The sequence below is a fragment of the Magallana gigas genome, chromosome 9 (genome assembly GCF_963853765.1).
Source record: "Magallana gigas chromosome 9, xbMagGiga1.1, whole genome shotgun sequence".
Classification (NCBI taxonomy): Eukaryota; Metazoa; Mollusca; class Bivalvia; order Ostreida; family Ostreidae; genus Magallana; species Magallana gigas.
Genome location: NC_088861.1, coordinates 20,677,638 through 20,700,236, shown reverse-complemented (window position 1 = coordinate 20,700,236; position 22,599 = coordinate 20,677,638). Strand labels below are relative to the sequence as shown.

Genomic DNA, 22,599 nt, shown 5'->3' with positions numbered 1-22,599 from the left:
ACGTAAATACCACAATTCTTTCAATAAGCGATTGAATTGTTGTCCTTAGTTCGATTGCATTGACTTTGTTTATTTCAGCAACGATGGGAGTGTTTTTATTTTTGCCGAAAATGTCGTTAATGCATGATTTTTCGCCCTGCAGAAACATGTACAAAATGAAGCAATCTTTGGCATATTTAGTGATACTTGAGCCACCTGATGTAGTTTTTCGTGTGAGAAGTTTTCCTGACGGACAATCTGGTTGGGATTTTGCGCGTGAGCACAATGCATTTCTGTACCAGCAAATCAAGTTTTCATCATTTGAGCATATATCTAGTAACTTGGATATGTATATCTCTTTTGGTAAATTTTGCAACTGTGTGTCAAGAGTATGAACATCAATTGCATCTATCGTATTGGGGCATTCATGCTCGTCTAATATTTGCGAGTTCTGCGAGACAGAGTTACACAACATATTAGAGTGACTTTCGTAAGGAGTACTCACAGTTTGTGAAGTTTGTGAAGTGAACAACGCTGTAAATTCATCATTGTCCATTGAAATGTCACAATTCAGCAAATCTGTCAAAAGACCTCGTTTAGATGCGTCTTGTGTATCAGTTTCGTGATCCGTAGAGTTTTTTGAAAAGTTAGGGACGGGTTTTTTAATTAATTATGTTTATATTATAAAACAATATTTGATATTCAAATACAGTATATAAATATATAGAAATATGTATATTTAATGTATATACAAAGGTAAAACAAAAACCGGAAATAAAAAAAACATTGTCGATTTCCCGGGACTACATTTACACTTTCGACGAAGGGAAACTGGCGATTTTTAACTTATTAGTGTTTTTTAAGAAGCAGAAAGAATACCATCGATTTAGATTTAGATGCCATTTGATATCCAATTAACGGTTTTTGAAAAAACTAACTGAAAAATTAGTTAGACGCAAAATAGAAAATTGGGACATCGCGGGACATATGTCCGGGACTACTTTTACACCATCCCGATTCTGGGCGAAGTCTCGCACCTCACGAGATTTTAATCCGCGCCATTTTGAATTTAAATCGAGAGTGTGAATCTGACTGATATTTTCAGCAAATAAAGCCGTAAATTGATGGTATTGAAGACCGAGAAGTTATTAGCGACATGGTAAGTTATAATACGCTTGCATCTATCAAATTTTATGAGGCCTGTAGACTAGTGTTTTGATAGGAATTTGTTATCAGTCACGATTGATTGCCCAAGCGTAATGACGCGTGGTAATGTTTACACAACACAGCTGGAGATTGGGGCGTCCTACGGGTTATATTTGTACAAACTAATGAAGCATATAATCCTTTTCATAGCCATTAATATAAATTGACCAATTCATAAAACTGATTTAGCTTAATTCACACAATGTCCACCGACTACTTGTTGAGACAAAATCGTATCTTTTAAAGAGAATATGGCATTTTTATTTTTCAAAATTCTCTTAAATTATTGAATCAAAACCGGTATTTTTGGTATTAAATGATAGATCTAAGTTATGAAAAGGGCAAGTTTCATATATCATATGGATGATTATTGTAGAATTTTTTTATTGTACTTCAAAATACAGGAATATTTTATTTAAATGAAGAAAACATATGGTATTTATTTTTCAAAATTCTCGTAAATTAATGAATTAAAACTGGTACTTTTTGTGTTAAATGATAGATCAAAGTTATGAAAAGGGCAAGATTTATATATAATACAGAAAATTATTGTAGAATTTTTTTTTCATAACCAAAACTTGCACATATGTTGTCGAATGTGAATCAAACTTTTCTGCAAAATGATTTACACCATTGAATATAAATTTGATTTACAATGCTTGAATATATTTTTAAATTGTATCTGTGGTGGCTGTTTATGCCTTAAATGATGTTTGTTTTAAAAAATAACGGACAATATTACTCATTATGTCGACATGTTTGTTATTTTATCTGAAGAATATAATGCATGCAATTTAAGATGTATTAAAAAAAAAGTAAAGATGCACATTTATGTGTTTGATGAAAATTTGTTTTTCAAATTTTTAATATGGATATTATTTATTGCAGAGAAATGCCTCGTCTCAAACGTAGAAGTGGTTCCATTGGTCAAAGGAAAAAGTACCATTCCAAGAGACATCGAAGTCAAAGCGTGTCCGATAATTGCGACTCCATATTCTCTGAGAGTACTACAGCAGAACCTCATGTGGACCATGACTATTTATCTCAAGCAGCCCAACCCTCAGACCATGATTATAGTGCACTCTCAGCCCAACCTCCGGACCAAGACTATTCATCCTAGACCATGGACCACTGTTGTTCTACAGGACAGATCACCACTGACATTATTTTGTCAACTGAAACTGTGCCTGTTGAGAATGTGACTGCTGATTTTCTTGGGTCTGAAAGTTTGACTGTATCTGCAGAGGAAAGTGAAACCCCCCTAATCAAACTTCAAGAAAATCACTTTTTCATTTGGAACCTGACTTGTTTCTTTGTTGAATAAATGTGTGCATTTATTTTTCTCTTTTCATTCAAAAAAGAGGTTTTTAGATGAGATAATTTTGATAGATTATTAAATCAAGAAATCAGCAGCAACTGTATGGCCCAAGAATCATTGACCAGTCTTTAACTCAAGTCAAAATTTGTAGTCGTCCAAGTTTTAAAAAGTTAAAAAAAAAACAAAACTTTTTTTCAGACTTTAATATTCATATATATGCCATTGAATGCTGAATTTGCATGGTTTTGATGTTTTGCTTTTCTTGTGCTGCCTGGTCATGTGTCCCCGAAAACCAGATATGGATTTCAAGATCTTCTAACAGTCAGGGCACTGGTAACTGTGTTCTTCTTTTGGTGGCTGGTCATCTCTTCATGGTCTGTATACTCCCCTAAAAGTCAATGTCATTGTCCCAACACAAGAAATCTTCCTTAGACATTGCACTTATCAATATTTAACACAGGTTGGCAGGTGGAATGATGATTGTAAAATGGTGTATAATACTGTATTTTTAATGGGATCTCCCGTTACTTTCAATTACCCCCCCTCCTATTTTTTAATTAGGGACGTCCCATTATACCCCAGTACACCATCATTATATACCCCAGTACCCTCACATCTTCATGGGCTCATCATTAAGTGTTATCAAAACAATAGAAAGGTGTAAAAACGACGTACAGTACCAGGTGCCTAACTACATTGTAACAACAAACACCAGTAGTTTATAAAATCGAGATAATGTTTATTATCTATGTCCTTTTAAAACATAATTAAAACTTAAAATTATCCTACAATGAATGATTTGGTCATTAAAATAATTATCATTTTGAATCGTTCGTAAGACATATAAACATTAAAAATTGATATTTAATCTGTTTAAGTATTTATCCGACTTTCAAAAATATAAAAATATTAAACTTACTTGCAGAAACCGGCGAGTCAAAGTTTTGACATCTTTTGTTTACATCGCTGAATCGGCCATTTTACATCTCGCGAGATTTAAATTTCGTATGAATAGGTTGGTGCGAGAAATCGCGAGACTTGCGGTTGTTGCTAATCCCGTTAGTATATACGTCCCTGCAAGTACAAACAGGTTTTGATAAGAAAAAACTGCACAGTTGTGTATTGGTGACTTTATCATTGTGCACTAGGAATAAATACAGGTAACTGTACATTTTTAACATACGTGAATAGCCACGGTAGTAGAAATGCACAAATATACAAGCGCAAGCTATGCAGCATATAATATTTTGTCCGTTAAGCATTCTGATGAATGTCCCTGAAGAAAATATCAACGCGCATTCTACTAATGTTGTCCCAAATATGGAGTATCACGTGAAAAAACGGTACTCACTGCTTCTAATTCAATAGGACGTACCTCTCTTTTGAACATTGACAATAGGGTATTTAAATAGGTTGATGTAGGTCCTCATATGCAATGTTTTTTAAATGTGAGCATAGAAATTGAAGTTCAGACATAATTGTCCATATTAATTTCATAAAGTCTGAAAAATCATTCAAAATATGTTTCCAAAGGACAATTCAAAATGGTATATATTTTCAAAAAGCTTTGTATACACTGAAACTTGTAGTAGCCCACAATGCCTTGCAACTCATTCATCTGATTGGTTTGTCGATAAAAGTAAACAGATGGCTAATTTAGTATGCAAATTTATGCCGACGTCACAAAATATAGTGGTCTCGACCTGTTAAACACTTTCCCCCTTGCTGAGATCGATGTCGATCGAAGTTAGCGACGCTCTCTGCGGGTGCAATTAAACGTTTTTATGAAGATTGAACGAAATAACGACAACTTTACATATACTTATCACTGTTAGGATCTGAAATAATTGGGAAAAGATTGTTTGCTTATAATACATGCAAGTATGCATAGCGGAAAGCATGGCGACAGTGTGTGATGCATGGCGGGGGCCTATACCTCTATGCAAAAACGGCCTAGGGAAAACACTGCAGTTAATATTCATTCGCGTTAGATTTCGACTTTATTTAAATAAAGTCAATATTGGTTACAATAAAATAAGTGATAATAACATATGGAAAGTATAATCTTGCTTAAAGATATTTATTATGAACAACAAACAGTTAACTTTGCAACATTCGAATAGAACTATTTTTTGTCGCGCATGTTCAGATAACTGAACTCTTTGCCGTAAAGATTATCCGACAACTAGATGGCCGTAAGCCATACAAATTAGAATGACTGACGATATAACAAATGTCGGTACCATACTTATAAATAATTTTCTTCCGATTCCGCAAAATACCATTACCCGTGTGGATATTGGTATTTAACGGAATCTTTCAAACTTACTAAAATATGAAACATATGAATATTTTAAAAACTTTTTCCATGCGAATGTCCTTTATAATATATTTTAGAATTCATCTTAATGTAGAAATAAGCATTGTGTTTTTGCTTGCTTGAGTAACAAACTTGTAAAAAAAAGTCCGCTCGTGTAAATAACACACAATGGATTATACATAAAATAAAAGTTGACGTTTTACACAACACAGGCGCACAAACGCTGGAATGATATGCACATACGCATGGATGAAATGGTTTGTTTGTTTGCTTCATTTATTCCAAAAGAATATAGAAACGGCGAGAAGTTATGATATGTTTCATATTTTATATTAAAGATTCAGTTCCGTTTCATTAAATACCAATACCCACACGGGTAATGGTATTTTGCGGAATCATAAGAAAGAAAGAAATTCAGAAGTATAGTAACTGCATTTGTTATATCATCATTCCTTTACATCTACCAAGCATAATTTCCTCTATTTCTTACGGAAACTTAGTTAAGGCCAAAATAAATTAATAGTGTGTTTCCTATTCCAGGTTGAAAAAAATAGGGTAGGTAGGATGGGGAAACATTTTATTTTATTTAAACATTTTTTTTTTCACTTCAACAAATTAAACAAGTTGGAAAAGATGAGTTTATTTTTTTCTGCCAAAAGGCAATGATGCATTGTTTTTTACTGTTGTCATCAAGTTTTTACCCCTCTGGTGATGACACTTTCGAATTGTTATTGCCAACAATGTGCTTTGCAAGCACGATGCCATTTTCCACAAGAAATTGCTGTCAAAATAAATCTTTAAATTGGAGTAGAGTATGTGTGTTCTCAAACACGGAAGTGACTAAGATTGGAATTTCTAAAAGTAAAACCGGAATCGTTGATATCCGGATTAATATATCGACGATAAAATGTTTAGGGTCGGGGCATATTTTTAGGGTCGGTAGGGGAACCGGAAACACACTATTAATTTATCTACGCCTAATTCATATCGTAAGTCAAATCCCACGAGAAGTGGTCAGTGAATAATCATTTGTGTGAGACGCATCGATCAGAGCGGACGCTTTGCTTGCTTTTTGCCGGCCAGGAGTTTCCTTTAAATTCTCGAGGTAATTATCTGTAATGTTATATTTGTAACCTATTATATGCGTTGGCTATTGGTTAATTTCATTCTATGTGTGTAAAACTGTAAATATAGTATATATATTTTGGTTGTTTATAACTTAGTTAAGTTTTGCATACGTGTTTGGGGTGCGTTTTATGTAGGCATTTTAAAAACTTAGTGTTTGTTTTTAATAGTTTTTATGAAAGATTTGAGAACGTGCTAGCGATTTTATGTCACAGTTTTACTGAAGCACGTTTGGTTTAGCCAACTGGGTGTTGGCGTGTACTTGGTGTACATAACGTGTCTGTTTTACGTATTTGGTAATTAGAATTTTGTAGACGTACTGGGTGTGCGTCTATTATTCTGTGTGTGTAAGCATTTTGCAAACTTGGTGTTTGTTTAATATTGGCTTTTAATAGTATGAGAGGTTTGAGAACGTGATATCGAATCTTATTGGTACAGTTTTATGTAGCACGTTTTTCATGCGCGGTTTTAGCCAACTGGGTGTTGGCATGTACTTGGCGTGCACGTGTCTATTTTACGTAGTCAGTTCTGTTAACTGATATTGGGACATACATATTAGAGTTTTTGTAGATATACAGGGTGTTATTCTGTTATTTGTGTGTGAATTTTACAAACTTTGTGTTTGTTTAATAGTGTTAAGAGAGGTTTGAGAAGGGGCTAGCGATTCTTATAGGTACAGTGTTATGTAGCACGTTTTTCATGCGCGGTTTTAGCCGGCTGCATGGGGTTCGCATTTACTTGGTCTGCACATGTCTGTTTATGTATGCGGTTTTGTTATTTTATATGGAGATATACATATTAGAGCTTTTATTGACGTGCTAGGTGTGTGTTTTATTTAGTAAGTGCATGTTAAAAAATTTATATTGAAACTTTTATTGTGGGAATAATTTGTGTAATTATGTTGTAGATGACCTTGGTGTTGAAGCCAAAGCATTCATTATTGGGGAAGAGCTTGTTGCCGGTGATTATGGAATTGAAGTCTAATCAACCTGGGATGCAGATAGATACATTCGCACAGTTGAAGAAGGATCATCCACATTAGAGAAATATTCGTTGGAAGAGTTGAAAGTAGAATTCAACAGACTTACAGGGGAGACAATCCAGTCTTTGTTGATCATCCTGAGTCAGGAGGAGTCAGTGGATTTGGTTAGGAAGATTATGCATTTTTCAATTTTGCATGCAAATAATGTGGGAGCATCCAAGGGTCAGGTTTTGACGGAGATAGCGCCATCTGCTGCTGGTAGCAGTGGTAAGTAAGGTTTATATGTTGAATTATATTCTGATGATTTTGTGAATAAAAGTGCATTGAAGTGAGTTTGAGGTTTATGTAGGTCCTTGTACTGGTAACGGGGATGGTGCGGCCAATCTTGAAGATAGACTGAAAGGATTGGAGCAGAACGTATCGGTGTTGAAGTCTAAGTCAGGAGAACAGAAGGTGGATGATGCAATCCGACAGGTACGCCTTTTGGCAGCTCGACCGAAGTTGACACCGTCGCATGTTCTTATCGCATCACTGGAGATGCTGGTTGATGTTGCAAAGTGTGAGGGGCATAAGGATGCAGAGTTTTTTAATAAAGCTCTTCAGGCATGCAGGCGTTTTGAAGAAAGTGTGAAAGTGTGGCTTATGTTTGAAACTGATAGGGTCTAGTGAAGATAGAAAGATTTCTACCGCCATTGCTGAATGGGTTAAGGGAAAAAAATATGATAAAGAAAATGAGAAAGAGAAGGTTAAGGAAACCAATGTTAGTAATGTTCCATCTTTTCCTTATCTAGCTCCAATGTATAATAATTTCCCTTTGGGGTTTGTTCCTCCTATGCCAATGCCAGGTTACATAGGTTTTGGGCAGGGGAGAGGGGGTAACAGAGCTCGAAATGGTCAAAATTCTAACCCAAGGGTATGTTATTTTTGTAAAGAAAAGGGTCATTTTGTTGCAGCATGTCCAAAAATAAAAAAGGAATAAGATGTTTAATAATGTTGGAAAGTTATGGAAATTTGTATGAGAAGACTTTGTTTTCCAAATTTTGTTGTTTATTTACCTCTTGCCAAAGGTACTAACCTTTCAGTGAATTATTTCACGCGGCTGGGGGTAGAATAAACTTTTCTCTGTAATATTTCTGTTATGTTTTAGAGTGAGTCCATGAGATGTAAGAGGTTTCATTTTCATCCTCATATTCCAGAGTGGGAGAAAGAAGCTTTAGAATTTTCTCCTTTAGATATACCTCGAAGAGATTTGGATATTTCTAAGTGTTGGGTGAATTACAGAGGAGAGTTTGTTCTGCCTCCAGAGAATGTTTTGTTAGCAGAGAGTATTGTTGAAAATGATTTAGAAGTAGGTTTACAAGATATATATTTTTGAGATCCAAGACAATTTGTTGCAGGAAATATTCATAATCATTAGGATGAGTGGGAGAGAATGGGTTTGGATGAGGAAGCAAGAAAGTGGTTAAGAGAGGGGGTTAATGTAGAACATTATTTTAGGAAATTTAAGGGAAATTTCAAGGGAAAAAATTATGATTGTGCAACCCCACCTGAAGCATATTTTCCAAACTCGTCTAGTTGTAGACATTTCGGGGGGTTTATTTCTTCTACTATTATTGAGAAGATTAAAAGTGGTACAATTTTGGTTTGGGGTAAGGTTGGGGATTGTGTTCCACCTCATCTGATACTTCCACTTACAGTAGAACATACAAAACCTAGACTTTGTCACGACGAAAGATTTTTGAATTTATGGGTAATGGATAAGCCTTTTCAGCTTGATACATTGAAGGAAGTTCCAAGATTAGTTGGTAGGAATCATTTTATGGCATCTGTAGATGACAAGTCTGGGTATGACCATGTGAGGGTTAGTGAAAGGTCAAAGTCTTATTTTGGTTTTCAATTTGGCGGTTGGTTTTTTGTGTATAATACAATTCCATTTGGTTTTAAGTTGAGTGCATACATATATCAGAAATTAGGCTATTTTGCTACAGCTTATTGTAGGCGATTGGGTGTACCTTGCCTTCAGTACATTGATGACCGTATGATTTCAGAGTGGCATGGAAAGTCTTTGTTTACGAATCAAAAACTTCTAGTACTTAGAAGCATTTATATTGTGTGCCAGTTGTTAGTAAGATTAGGGTATTTTTTGGCTCTTGAAAAATGTGTTCTGATTCCGACAAAAATTCTGAAGTATTTAGGTCTATTGATTGACTCTCAGAAATTAGCATTTTTGCTCCCTGAGGAGAAGAGAAATAGGTTTGCTGAGTTGAGAGATTTCATTTTGAGTGAGGATAGTGTAGACATAAAAACCCTTCAACGGTTTGCAGGGAAATGTATTTCGTTTGTTTTAGTCGTTCCTGCTTCCAGGCTTTATTCTAGGGAGGTTCATAGGGCTATTGGGATGGCGGAAAGAAATTCCAGGAGAGTAGAGGTGGTAGGGGCTTTAAGAGAGGAGATTGAATTTTGGAAATTTTTAGACAACTGGAATGGTTTTGTTTCTTGGAGAAGTGAAAGGCATTTACAGATTAGTTTAGCAACAGATTCATCAGGTTATAAGTGGGGAGCTTTAGTTTTTAGTCAGAAAGAGTGGTTTGGAGATTTCTGGGGCATAGATGATAAAAGACCTATCCATCTTAAAGAGGGAGATGCTTTATTGAATGCTTTGTTGTCTTTGGGTAAGCAGGTAGAGAATCACAGGGTTGATGCATATGTAGATAATAAGGCTCTGGTTCATGTTTGGGAAAATCAGGGAGGTAAGGATGTCAGGTTTAACAATATTATGAAGAGCATTTTTGTTTTCACAGAGAAAAATAATGTAGATTTGAAGTTGCATTTCATTCCGTCAGGAGATAATGCAGCAGATGGGCCTTCTAGGTCGCTTTCATTTCAGGATTGTCAGTTATCTGAAAAATCATGGTCTGAGATTCAGTTAGCATATGGCCCTCATTCGGTAGATTTGATGGCTCTGGATTCAAATGTGATGCTGAATGAGAGAGGTGAGAAGTTAAGGCATTTTACACAAGGTCCACCTCCATTGTCAAGTGGGATTAATGTCTTCTCACAGGATGTGTCCTTAGAGGACAACCCCTATGTTTTTCCTCCATTTTGTTTAATATCTGTGTTGTTGAAATTCTTAGAGAGTCAGAGGGTTAGAAAGTGCACAGTTGTAGTTCCTGAGATTGTCCCCACTCCAGTATGGTGGCCGTTATTCTGGTTGTATGTAGAGTCTTTTATTGTTCTTGGGAATAAGGGAGATACAGGGGTCCTAAAATTACCTTCAAAACAAGGTTTTGTTTTAGATAAGGTAGGCCTAAAGTGGAAGTTAATTGCAGGAAGGTTATCTTTTTCGTTGTAGGTGGAGGTTACACAGGACGAAAGGTCTTCACTTACAAGAAATTTGAAGAGTTTTGATTATTTTAGTGAAAACCGTTTCTAGTATTTGTATTCTTTGGTAGATAATTCTAGTTATGCTAAAAAACTGTCATCTTTAGGGAAAGAATTCAATAAGTTCGTCAGAGAACAATTCTATGTGGATATTTTGCAGACTACCCCGTATCATGTGCAAATGTTTTTGATATTTAAAGATAAGAAAGGGAAAACAAAGGTTCATGATATTCATTGTGGATATTTAGGGAAGATGTCTGATGTTAGTGAATGTTCATGTCCAAAGAGATTAGCTTTTGGAACAGTTCAGTCTTTGATCGGTCAGTTGAAAACAGTATTTGAGAATTTAGGGTTGGGAAAAGATTGGGATAGGAATTTGAATGGGGGTAATCCTGCATGTGCCCCTATGGTAAAGAAATATTTGAAGGCAATCAAAAAAGAGCAGTCAATAGCACACATTGTTCCAAAACAGGCAAAACCTTTATTTTTGTCAAAATTAAAAGCTATTTGTTGTTATATTGATGAAAATCTGCAGTCAGGAAGTCTGGGGGTGGATAAGAGGTTTATTCACTTGAGGGATCAGGCTTTTTTCAAAATTCAGTTTTTTGCAGGAGATCGAGCAAATGATTTAGGACAATGTATTGCTCAAGAGGTGAAGTGTCTGCCAGATAATGAAGGTTTGCTTTTTTCTCATATGGTAGGAAAAACTTTGTCAAACGGTCAGGTGAATCAGTTTACTATATTTAGAATTCATGATAAATCTGTGTGTCCTGTGCATGGTTTAGAAACATATGCTGTAGGAGTGAAGTCATTAGGCATTGACATTTCTTCTGGTTACTTGTTCAGGCCTTTGAGCCGTTCGGGTAAGGAGATTTTGGATGCACCTTTATCCTCGTCAGTACCGGTAGTTTATACTAGATTGAAACACTACCTTGCAGTGTTAGGTGTGGATCAAGGGGAAACTCCACATAGTTTAAGATCAGGTTGTACAATATCCTTAGCTTTGTCAGGGTTGGATCAATCTTCTGGAGTTATTATGAACCATATCGGTTGGGCTACAAAATCCACTTTCGAAAGATACTCTAGAATTTCAAAGATTGCTGATAGGGGAGTCATAGGGACAGCACTGGCAGGGGTTGCATCTCGGGAAGGAGACGCTGAGAGAAAATTCTTAAAATTTGGAGATGATTCAAATTTAAAACCATTTTTGTAGAGATCAGCATAAGATATTTTAGTTTTGGGGAGAATATGAGCTTAAAACCTTTATGATTGAGAGTTGATTGTTTATATGTTTTGTGAGCAATTTTGTGTATTCCAAGTATTTAATATGTTAAAGTAGTCCGAGTATCGCACTGCGTCATAATACGGATTTTACAATATTAGTTCGACTTTTACAAAGCGTTTTTGATACCCGGTATTGATTTTGCTCTACATCGCTGTTGTAAACAATGGCAATAATAAGCAATTAGAACGGTAATATATGTATTATATGAGAGATAGAAATGAATAATGTTGAGAAACTCGATTCTGTTAAAGTAAAATGAAAAACGAAGTTTCTGATTTACCAGGATCTCAGGTATGCTTATATCTTCTTTGTTTTGACCCCCCCCCCCCCCGAATTTTTCTTTTTCTTTCACTAAAACCGGTTTAAATTTAGAGACAGAAGCTATTTCGCATTTAATCAATCGTCAATTAATTAATATTTAAATGATATCTAACATTGTTGACAGATCTAGGCAGAAAACTGTAGCAAAATGTGATTTTTACGGATTTTTTCGTCAGGGTCTACTTGGTTTAGAGCTTATAGCGTGAAAAGTAATCCGTCAACATATAATTTATTTTACCAAATCTTTTTTCTAAGATGTCAATCTATAGATTAAACACCATGAATTTAAGTTTGAGTCCATAAAATAGTTAAAAAATTACCAAACGCGATACTAGCATTGCATTTTTTGTATTCTATTTTGATACATCAGGTCATTAAAGCGTACTTACTTACAAACATTTGCGCAAAATTATTGATGAGATATGGCTTAAATGAATATTTATACTCTATTTTTGTATGTTCAGTTTTAATTTTCCCAAAATTGGTAATTATTTTTAGGAAAAACGGACGTCTGGCAAATTTCATAATTGTCAATAATTTTCGCAAGGGGGTACACCCGTCTGAGAGATGATAACAAACAAACTAGCATCTAAACATACATATTTTCTTTTGTATATGTATTGCTAGAATGTATATTTATCATTTAAAGCTAAGCTTGTAATGATTGAGCCCATTTAGTGCCGAGTATAGGACTACCTTAAGATGATTTATGATGATAATGATGTATTAAGGGCTGTAAAGTATATTCATTCTATGTTTGTATTTTATGAGTGGATATATGAATTTTGTGTAGTAATAAATTTGTATATGCAGCTTTTCAAATGCTATGTTGATAATTAAATATAATGACAAGTTAATATGTTGTGTTTTGTTTAGTTTTGAGTATTGGGAAGAATAGGAGAGGGTGTAACGAATGAATGGTTTAATTATAATTTGAGCTTGTTTGTTGAAAGGGGTAACAATTTCAGCCCAATACTTAACCATTACTCTGACCACGACGAGAGGGATTAGAATTAGGATATATTTATATCGCAAGTCAAATCCCACGAGAAGTGGTCGGTGAATAATCATTTGTGCGAGACGCAGCGATAGGGCTGAGGATTTGATCACATTTTGTATACACGATACTGGATTAATTATAGGAGATGGAATTTACAAAAAAAAAAAGAAAAAAAAAAGTATATATTTATATATATATATATATTATATATATTGTATATGGTATATAAAAAAGCATATAGATATTATGAGAAGGTAAATTTCGAATCTCTCTTGTTGAAGTTGGGGTAACAATTTCAGCCCAATACTTAACCATTACTCTGACCACGACGAGAGGGATTAGAATTAGGATATATTTATAGCTCTATAGAAACAGCCAGACTGAAATCTACACGCCCTATAGGCTGTGTAAGTCTCGCGCGCCTCCTTTCCAAGAGAGCACTTCCGAGAACCATGGTTTTGGGTGCAACCACAGGAGTGATCGACATAGTAAGAACGACACACAGTGTCATCTCTTTCGTTTTCCAACCAATGTAAAATTAAGAAAAAAGTGGATAGAGCTCTGCAGGTACGTTTTAAGGGCTTGCTTTTGAAAAACATTGAAAATTTCATTATATTAAATTTCAAGAAAATTCGAACTGACACTGAAAGTAACGACCTGAAACCATCCTGATGCTTCGAGAGTGCACAGATTTCGTTTACAATTTTATTTGTGTCAATTTAGACGTGCTGACAGAGAATGGAATGAAGGGGACCGCATATGTAGCTGTCATTTCGAAGAAGGCTGCAAGGACAAAGGCCCCAGCATATTTGTTTATTCTAAACCAAAATTTCCAGATGTTGCTGACATTCGAAAAAGGTGAATATATTTCTTTCTTTCTGCTGAATTATTATGTTTGCAATAAATACTGTTTTAAATAAATTATATATGAATGAAGTTCAGAGAAATATAACACATTATATATTATTTTATTTACTATCATGTTTATAGGGGTCTTTGGTCAAAATGAATGACTATTAATTTAAAACCACAAAATGAAACCGTCACATTATTTTGTTATGGGACAAATATTTAAACTGAGAAATAACAACAAAATTACAGGAAGAAGTTTGCAGAAATTGAAAAGGTGCCTACAGTGGAGAGTACATGTACAATCGGTACATGTAGGGGTGGTGTCGAGGAGCCAACCTCGGTGCTCTTTACAGCAGAGAGTAGTGCTGCACTTGACCATCCATACTTCCACCCGTGTCCTTCTTTCCAGTGTGCATCCAAAATAAATGAATGTCAGGGTGAGTTTATTTTTAAAAAATACATATAATGATTTCTAAATGCATTGAAGAAAACTTTGCTGTTAATTTTCTAAAATCATGTTATACATGTTTATAACACAACTTGTTGGTGATAATTTGATAATCCTTGTACAATCAGAATATTTCTTTATTTCACTCTTTTATTTGTTTTGATAGCCAAGATAAAAGAACTGGAAATAGAGATAAGGACATTAGAAATTGATATTGAGAGGCTGAAGAACTCAAGGCCTGTAATGTCTGTTGATGCCATGAAAAATAACCAACAAAAGGTAAGAAATACATGAAGTGTAATAATCTTTTACATGTTCATGAATTAAAAAAATATTTTCCAGCTTGTTATAATGTGATTTTTTAAAATTTACATTTCAAAAATGATATCTGATTATCATGGTATTAAAAGTGTAACAGGTTGAAATTGAATTTAGGGAATCAAAGGTGTATATATATGTTTACTGTTAATTAAATTAATATATTATTTTATCTTTTCAGATGCTGTTGTACACATCCTTTACATATGACATTTTCAAGATCATTGTTGCCACTTTGCAGAGATTTGAACCGCTGAATTATTATTCAGGATGGAATGTCACAAATATGAGTTTGGAAGATCAAGTTCTCATAACCTTGATGAAACTGCGACTCAATCTACGGGATCTTGACCTAGCAGACAGGTTTTCCACGAGTAGAGCTACAATCTCTAACATAGTTAACACTATTATTTGTGCTTTGCATGAGATTTTTTATAAGGGCATTATGGTTCGAGTAGGCATGCCCAGTCAGTTAAAATGTAAGGGCTCCATGCCAAAATCGTTTGAAGATTTCGGTTCTGCTAGAGCATCAATTGACTGTACAGAAATAACACAGGATGTTCCTTCGGACTTTAATCGACAAAGTGCATCGTATAGCAATTATAAAAGTCGGCATACGGTGAAAGCGCTTACAGCTGTTGCACCCAACGGTTCATGTGTATATGTTTCACCGTTGTATCCTGGATCTGTGTTGGATGCCAACATTGTTAAACATTCACATTTTTTGGAAAACCTTGTACCAGGAGATCTTATCCTAGCTGACAAAGGCTTTAATATCCATGACCAAATGCCATCAGGTGTGCAACTTAATATTCCTCCATTTTTGATAAACAAGACTCGATTTACAAGTAAAGAAGCCGAACTTTGTTATAAGATTGCTAGAAACCGAATTCATGTTGAGAGAGTGAATGAACGATTCAAGAACTACCAAATTTTGAACCACATACCAGCTAACTACCGTCCACTGTCTACAAAGATAATGCAGCTGTGTGCATGTTTGGTAAACCTTCAAGCACCTTTGCTCAAAGAGATTGCTTAAAACTTTTTGAAAGTTGTTTTCATATTGAAAGAAAAACATTAACTAGGTTTTTCCATGATGATCTCTATGAAAAAATTATTTAATATTTATTTTATGTCAGCAGTTTATTTTTCATTTTGTAAAGGTGTAGCAGTCATGGTTATGATATTTGCTAGCTATGTAAACAGTTTTGATAAGAGATGTATATCACTATGCACTTTGACACATTGTTTAAACAAATGTGCCTGGATTCTTTAATCTATAATATTTAAATATAAAAAAGATCTGTGTCTGCGATTTTCATTTATTTTCTTGAAAATACTGTATATAGAGAAATATTTGCCCCCGTTTAATTACCATATTGTCCGTAGGCGAATTTAAAACTGAATGAATAAAAATAAAACTATTAACACTTATGACAAATCTGCTTTTGGGCAAATTCAAAACTTGGCGAAACCTTTTGCAAGTATCAAAGGTCAATATAACTAGGGGCAAAAATAACCCTGTATACAGTACTTCATACATATGTCTCATACTAACTCAGTTGTGTTTTTAAAGAAAAAAATCAATACAAAAAATAACAAGTACATGTATTATAAGTTAAATTAAATCAGTTTAATATTTGGCATACTTGTTTAAAGAATATTATTAGAGAAACAACATGTAATTTCAGTAATATGATGAAATATTTTGTTCATGATACAAATGTTAAAGGTGAATACGACTCTTACAAGTAAGTTCACCAGAAACAGTCAGCAGATGGGTATCAAACTGTACAATTTATTTCTTGTTGACTTCAGGTATGAACTTTTCAAAATAAAAATCGATGAGTTTCTCTATGTTCGCTGACCAATTTATGTCCTTTACCATGCGAATGATAGCCAGATCTGTCGGTGTCCATACTACTAAATCACAGCATTTCTTCTTGGTGATGTAAAGCTGCCCTTGAATTTGATGGTAATAATCACTGTCTTCTTTTAGGTGCAAATACCCGTCTGCTGTTTCTAAAAAAAAAAAAACATTGTTCATACTTGTAGTTATCAAATGTAAAGAGACAAAACATTTTCAAGAAAAGAAGGATGGGTAATACTGTACAAAATGTATCATCAAACACTTAATCATACCAAGAAAAAATCCAGGGACTGTTTCAACTGCATCTTTTATCTTCATGTCTTTAGCCGAGTAAGGGCACTTTACTTCAATTAGCTCAGCTTCTAGATATTTCGCTGCCTCTGTCTGGAAATGAAGTATTCCCGTATGTCCTGAACAATGGGGTTGATGGGTGACTATACCATCAGGAGAGGCCCCTATAGCGCCAGACTCGTGTAGCCAAACTCCTGCAAAATTTCAAATAAAAGATTATTACATGTATTATAAACACATACCATATTTTTCATAGAAGTTGATATTTTTTCTCTGGGGTAGATCACATGACTTATTGTCCAGAGCATCAATTTCTAAAATTAGTATAAAATTCTTAAGAAATTTATAGACCAAGTATTTTTTTAAATTTTGAACTAAAAATGTATAATTTGACATGTAGTCCACACCAACTTATCATCTAAAAATATTGTATATATTAAAGCAATATGAGCTGCGATTTTCATGTTGAAATTTCTTTTTACGAAAAGGTGTTTTTTTCTAAAATGACCAAAAAAATCATGGTTTTAAAATTCTGTAAGCTGTATTTTGGTGTGAAAAGCCGTTAAGAAGCCTTAATTGGAAAAAAATTGAATTATTGTCGTCCTGTACAAAAATTGAATTGCTATTTATTCCTTATAAGAGCAATCTTTCTTCTGACAAAAATTTATGAATTTTTCAAATTTTATTCACCATAAAAGTTTAAGTAACATGCAGACTTATCATACTAGCAGGTTTCGGCAGCAAAATAAAATTATAAAAAATACAGCTCATATTGCTTTAAATATTCCATAAAAATTACTGCAAGTACATTTGACTGGAAGAACTACTAATACAATGTATAGTAATTTATTAATCTGAGATATTAATCTGAGTCTACCTGTCTCTTCAACAGAAGCCCCTAAGAGTATGTAGCTGTCAATTGCCGCTCTTTCGTTCGTTATCCCCCATGAAATGGCAGGACATCTCTCTAGGTTGTATGCAGAGAGCAGTCTTTTCAACAAAGACTTGCTCATCCTAAAAAAAAAATTCACTTCCAAACTAGCAACATTGAGATGATTTCCAAAGAAGCTACATGTAATATTTTTCAAATTACATTGTACATATGACAATATAAAAAGCAGTGTTCAAACTAAAAGTCCAAACTAAAAATAAAGGAAGAAAGTAAACATAGTCATTAAAGAGTGGACATTCTCTTTTCTGCTGTTTTATAAAATACAAAAAATACCTCTTCCGTCTTGCAGCCTTTAAGACTTGTCCAAAATTGGAGGCTGTTATCCTCAGTTTTCTGACAATGGCCCAAACAGCATTATTTCTCTGCCCCTTAGTTTTTTCAGCTGTCGTATTTATAATGTCCTCCGTGACTTTGAGTTGTGTACGTAGCCAATTGTTCTGGTCTTCAGCATGCAGAAAGCTTTCTGAAAGCAGAAGGTCTTCAACCAATGGCACTGGTGGTTTCTCTACAGGAACTTCTGGAGAGAGGATCCAGTGGAGCGCTTTAAAAAATAATTATATTTATTACAGAAAAACAATAAAATGATTAGTAATGAATACAAAATGCATAAGACTTTAAGAGTCAAGACTATTACTTATAAAAATATTACTTTCTCTAGTACCCGCACTGGTATAAAAGGTAACAGAGGAATGAGTAATGTATAACACTATATAAACAGTATATTACAGTCATGTATGAAAACCAGTCATACAGTCAATATATTACATGTACATGATATTATATTAAATAAAATATCTTGAATGCAGGAACATACTGTGGAATGCAGAAAGGCCAATTTTCGTGGATAGCTAAAAATTTACTTGTTCATTGGGATGTAATTTCATGGGTAACTCTTTATAGTGGAAAGATATCTTTACTTTTTATAATAAAAAGACATTTGTTGGTATGTCAATTCGTGGGTCAAGGATACCCACGAAAAACCATTAGTTTTAATGATTCCACGGTAATTTGTAACTAAAAATACACAGTTTGCAAGCCAAGGATTTCCAGAATTTTATTGTACAGTTTAGTATATACATGTATGAATCAAGAGCCAACACATGTGACAATTTTATGTTATTTAGTACTTACTGTTGTTTTTAAACAAGAGGCCAATTGGCCTTAACGGTCACCTGAGTAGCATATATCCAATACACAAACTTGTCATGGAGTCTCATATATGCATCTAATTAATTAGGTTTCATACTGGAGTAGAAAAATTATAAATTTGTAATGACAACCACATTTAATTCAAAAAGAACTGTGAAACCTATAATTTTGGTGAAAAACTAAAAGATCTGGTCTACAAAATAATGAATTTAGTTTTCCTTTCAGGTGTGTGGGAGTAAAGAAGATAATTTTTTAACGTTATATGCATTAGCATCTATACATCCGTTTTGGCCCTGCCCTAGAGTCAAAACCCATACCCCAGGGGACATGAAAATTAAAATTTCAGTAGAGGACTGGTAAACATAATTGTTAGTCGGTTTTTTCATACAGATGTGTGAGAATAGAGAAGAAGATTTTTAAACATTATATGCATTAACACTTAATTGCCATATTGCCCCCCCCCCCCCCTCATGTCCTGAACCCCTGACCCAGGGGCCATGAATTTCACAATTTAGGTAAAGGAGATTGTGGATATCATAACCATGTATTCAGTTTTTTGCCCACATTTGTGGGAGTAGAGAAGAAGATTTTTTAAGATTTAAATCATTTTTACTATATGGCCATATTGGCCCCACCCTAGAGCATGAACACCTAACAAAGGGGTCATGAATTTCACAATTTTAGTAGAGAGCCTCATGGACATCATAATCATGCATTTAGTTTTTAACAAATATATATGGGAGTAGAGAAGAAGATTTAATACATTTTTACTATTTGGCCATATCGGCCCCACCCTAGAGCCTGAACCCCTAACCGAGGGGTCATGAATTTCACAATTAAAGTAGAGGGCTTCATGGACATCATAACCATGCATTTAGTTTTTAACAAATATATATGGGAGTAGAGAAGAAGATTTTCTAAGATTTAATACATTTTTACTATTTGGCCATATTGGCCCCACCCTAGAGCCTGAACCCCTGACCCAGGGGTCATGAATTTCACAATTTAGGTAGAGGGCTTCATGGACATCATTATCATGCATTTAGTATTTAACAAATATATATGAGAGTAGAGAAGAAGATTTTTTAAGATTTAATACATTTTTACTATATGGCCATATTGGCCCCACCCTAGAGCCTGAACCCCTGACCCAGGGGTCATGAATTTCACAATTTAGGTAGAAGGCTTCATTGACATCATAACCATGCATTTAGTTTTTAACAAATATATATGGGAGTAGAGAAGAAGATTTTCTACGATTTAATACATTTTTACTATATGGCCATATTGGCCCCACCCTAGAGCCAGAACCCCTGACCCAGGGGCCATAAATTTCACAATTTTGGTAGAGGGCCTCATGGACATCATAACCATGCATTCAGTTTTTTCCTCACTTGTGTGGAAGTAGAGAAGAAGATTTTTGAAAATTTGGCTTTTTTTGCATATTTGGCCCCGCCCGTGGCACCCCAGGGGTGGTAGAGCCATAAATTTCACAATTTAGATTCTTCTTACCATAGAGATGCTTCACACCAAAAATGGTAACGATTGGCCTGGTAGTTTTAAAGAAGAAGTTAAAAATGTAAAATTGTTAACGCACGACGACGGACGAAGACCAATTGCAATAGGTCACCTGAGTGACTCAGGTGACCTAATAATATGCATTTCAGTAATTAAGATTATATGAAGTTTCTTTTGACTCAGGAAACAAGGAAATATTTGTGTTCAACAATCAAAAGTTAGCAAGGAAAATAAAGATAATTTGAGCTATTTGAGTCAACATTTCTCAGTTAAAGTATGTTTACTAATGAGTAGATTATAGTTTCAATAGGAAATATTTGGCAAACAAGCATGAAAAACACAATGATATAAAAATAATTATTGTGCAGAATTGCAATCTTTACAAAAATGGTCAGTTTCCCCCTTTATTTTCAAAAATTGTTTAACAAACCTGACAGATGACCTATGAATATTATAAGGGGGTGGCTGGTAGGATAAAGAAAGAAGTACATTGTACCATTTAATCAAGTTTTATAAAGACTGCTTATGCCTGCACATAAAAATAAGGATAAAAAAACTATTGTCATGGGACCAGTTCTTGCCAGTGCATTGTTACATCTAGAATTTATACAAAATATGTGATAGTCCTAACTTGTACTTGACGAGAACTGGTCTAATGCCAGAAGTATTTTGGAAGTAACTTTTAACGCAAAACTGAAAAGTGAAAACCCCTTCTTCAACACAACTGTTTACAAAAGTTAACCATAGTTATACCAGTAAATCGCCCTAAATTTCCTAGCATTTGATATAATGCCTCATGGTCGGTGTCGTCAAACGGCCTTGAAAGAGCACTGTCAAGCAGTTTCATATAAATACATCGAAAAATATTGGCAAAATATTTTTTATATTCACTTCAGTACTTGTATACCCAAGTATATTTAAATATTTATACTAATAATCTTTTTTAGTATATATTAAGAAATTACCTGTATGTTGGATTTGGCGATGGATACATTTCATCAATTGTCTCAATTTTCTTGGGTTGAGACTTTGGGCGCTTTAGCCAACTGCATCTGATGTCAGTCTTGCTGACATTTTTGTAGCTATTGAAAGGAAAAAAAGGAAATGATGTTGTTTTAGAATAGTTTTATATCAATAAAACTATTAAGTTTAAGAGAATATTGATTCACAAAGGATTAAATGTTCTTACCCAAAAAGAAGAACAGCAGCAACATGATGGCAGTAGTAGTCTCTCATAACACATTCACACGTCGATCGTTTGACTGTGTCATCATCTAATTCAATCTAAAGTGAACGACAGATACATAATACATGTAATGAATGTGTATGATTAAGTACAATTACACGTACCGGTAAATATACACTATGTAAACAGTAAACAATTTAATTTTCCGAGTTTCCTCTCACTCACATGGTTTCTCCGGTTCATGATGTACAAGTCAAAACAATTGAGAAGATTGTCATAGTTTGTTCCAATATAATTATATATATTTTATAGCCATGTTCGTGCATGTTGATTTATATTATCTGACTTATCATTAAACAATGAATATCAGGATCATCTGCCTGACTCTATGTCTGAATGGTGTCAACTTACTGTAACTTTATACGCCACATTCCGCATGCTGGCCTGGACTACACCAGTAATGTACTGATTCTCTTCGTCGAAAACAAACTTCAGGACGTGATCGCTGCTCACAGAGTTTTCCGATCGCCGCTGAAGCTTGACGCGCCCCTCAGTATATGAGGCCCAAAAACGCAACGATATCGCCATGAGTATGGTTCTCGGAAGTGACGTTTTCTTTTAAATCTCGCGCCGTGCGAGATTCACTTACACAGCCTATTGATCGATTGCGGCTGAAAGTGACAGGACTGAAATTGACACGCCCTGTTTATCAATTGGTCTGAACCTACAGCGACCCTATAAAAAAATAGTAAAATCCCGGACTGCACGAAATAATCATGACGATGCCAGACTCAAAGTCTCGAAGGAGACGATTTGGCCGTTTCTTTTAGCTAACGTACTTTTGTACATTAACCGTAATTTAGTGAATTTTACTAACTTTTCATAATCAGTTCATTAATTAGTTAAAGAAAGATGTTAATATAAACAATAAATTTAAACAATGTTTAAAATATAGAAATAATAGGTCTGTTACGAAAATTCAGTGAAACTGGAGTCGAAACATGGCTCGAAGTGTAAACCATCTCTGGTTCCGACATTTACACGTTTTCCAGAATCAAAAAATTAGGGCTTGCGAAGAGAAGTCCAGCTATGCCCCTG

General features: G+C 34.5%; 2 protein-coding genes and 2 long non-coding RNA genes across 4 annotated transcripts; 3 read left to right on the top strand and 1 right to left on the bottom strand.

Moving 5' to 3' along the window:
- The first annotated feature begins 1,030 nt into the window (after nucleotides 1–1,030).
- LOC117685311 (uncharacterized) lies at nucleotides 1,031–2,522 on the top strand. Its single transcript, XR_010709671.1, has 2 exons — nucleotides 1,031–1,138; nucleotides 2,074–2,522. It is a non-coding gene; the product is annotated as an uncharacterized lncRNA (long non-coding RNA).
- Nucleotides 2,523–5,811: 3,289 nt separating this feature from the next.
- On the top strand, nucleotides 5,812–7,562 carry LOC109620898 (uncharacterized). Its single transcript, XR_010709733.1, has 3 exons — nucleotides 5,812–5,928; nucleotides 6,856–7,197; nucleotides 7,280–7,562. It is a non-coding gene; the product is annotated as an uncharacterized lncRNA (long non-coding RNA).
- A 5,601-nt stretch (nucleotides 7,563–13,163) lies between these two features.
- Nucleotides 13,164–15,574, top strand: LOC136271860 (uncharacterized). Its single transcript, XM_066072411.1, has 6 exons — nucleotides 13,164–13,171; nucleotides 13,287–13,484; nucleotides 13,641–13,775; nucleotides 14,019–14,206; nucleotides 14,384–14,496; nucleotides 14,717–15,574. The coding sequence occupies exons 1-6, from the start codon at nucleotides 13,164–13,166 to the stop codon at nucleotides 15,572–15,574; spliced, it is 1,500 nt and encodes a 499-aa protein (XP_065928483.1).
- A 287-nt stretch (nucleotides 15,575–15,861) lies between these two features.
- On the bottom strand, nucleotides 15,862–22,501 carry LOC136271136 (uncharacterized). Its single transcript, XM_066070486.1, has 7 exons — nucleotides 21,913–22,501; nucleotides 21,505–21,599; nucleotides 21,281–21,397; nucleotides 17,922–18,189; nucleotides 17,574–17,710; nucleotides 16,678–16,890; nucleotides 15,862–16,557 (listed from the first exon to the last, which is right to left on the bottom strand). The coding sequence occupies exons 3-7, from the start codon at nucleotides 21,312–21,314 to the stop codon at nucleotides 16,334–16,336; spliced, it is 876 nt and encodes a 291-aa protein (XP_065926558.1). The 5' UTR covers nucleotides 21,315–21,397; nucleotides 21,505–21,599; nucleotides 21,913–22,501; the 3' UTR covers nucleotides 15,862–16,333.
- Between the last annotated feature and the right edge of the window lie 98 nt (nucleotides 22,502–22,599).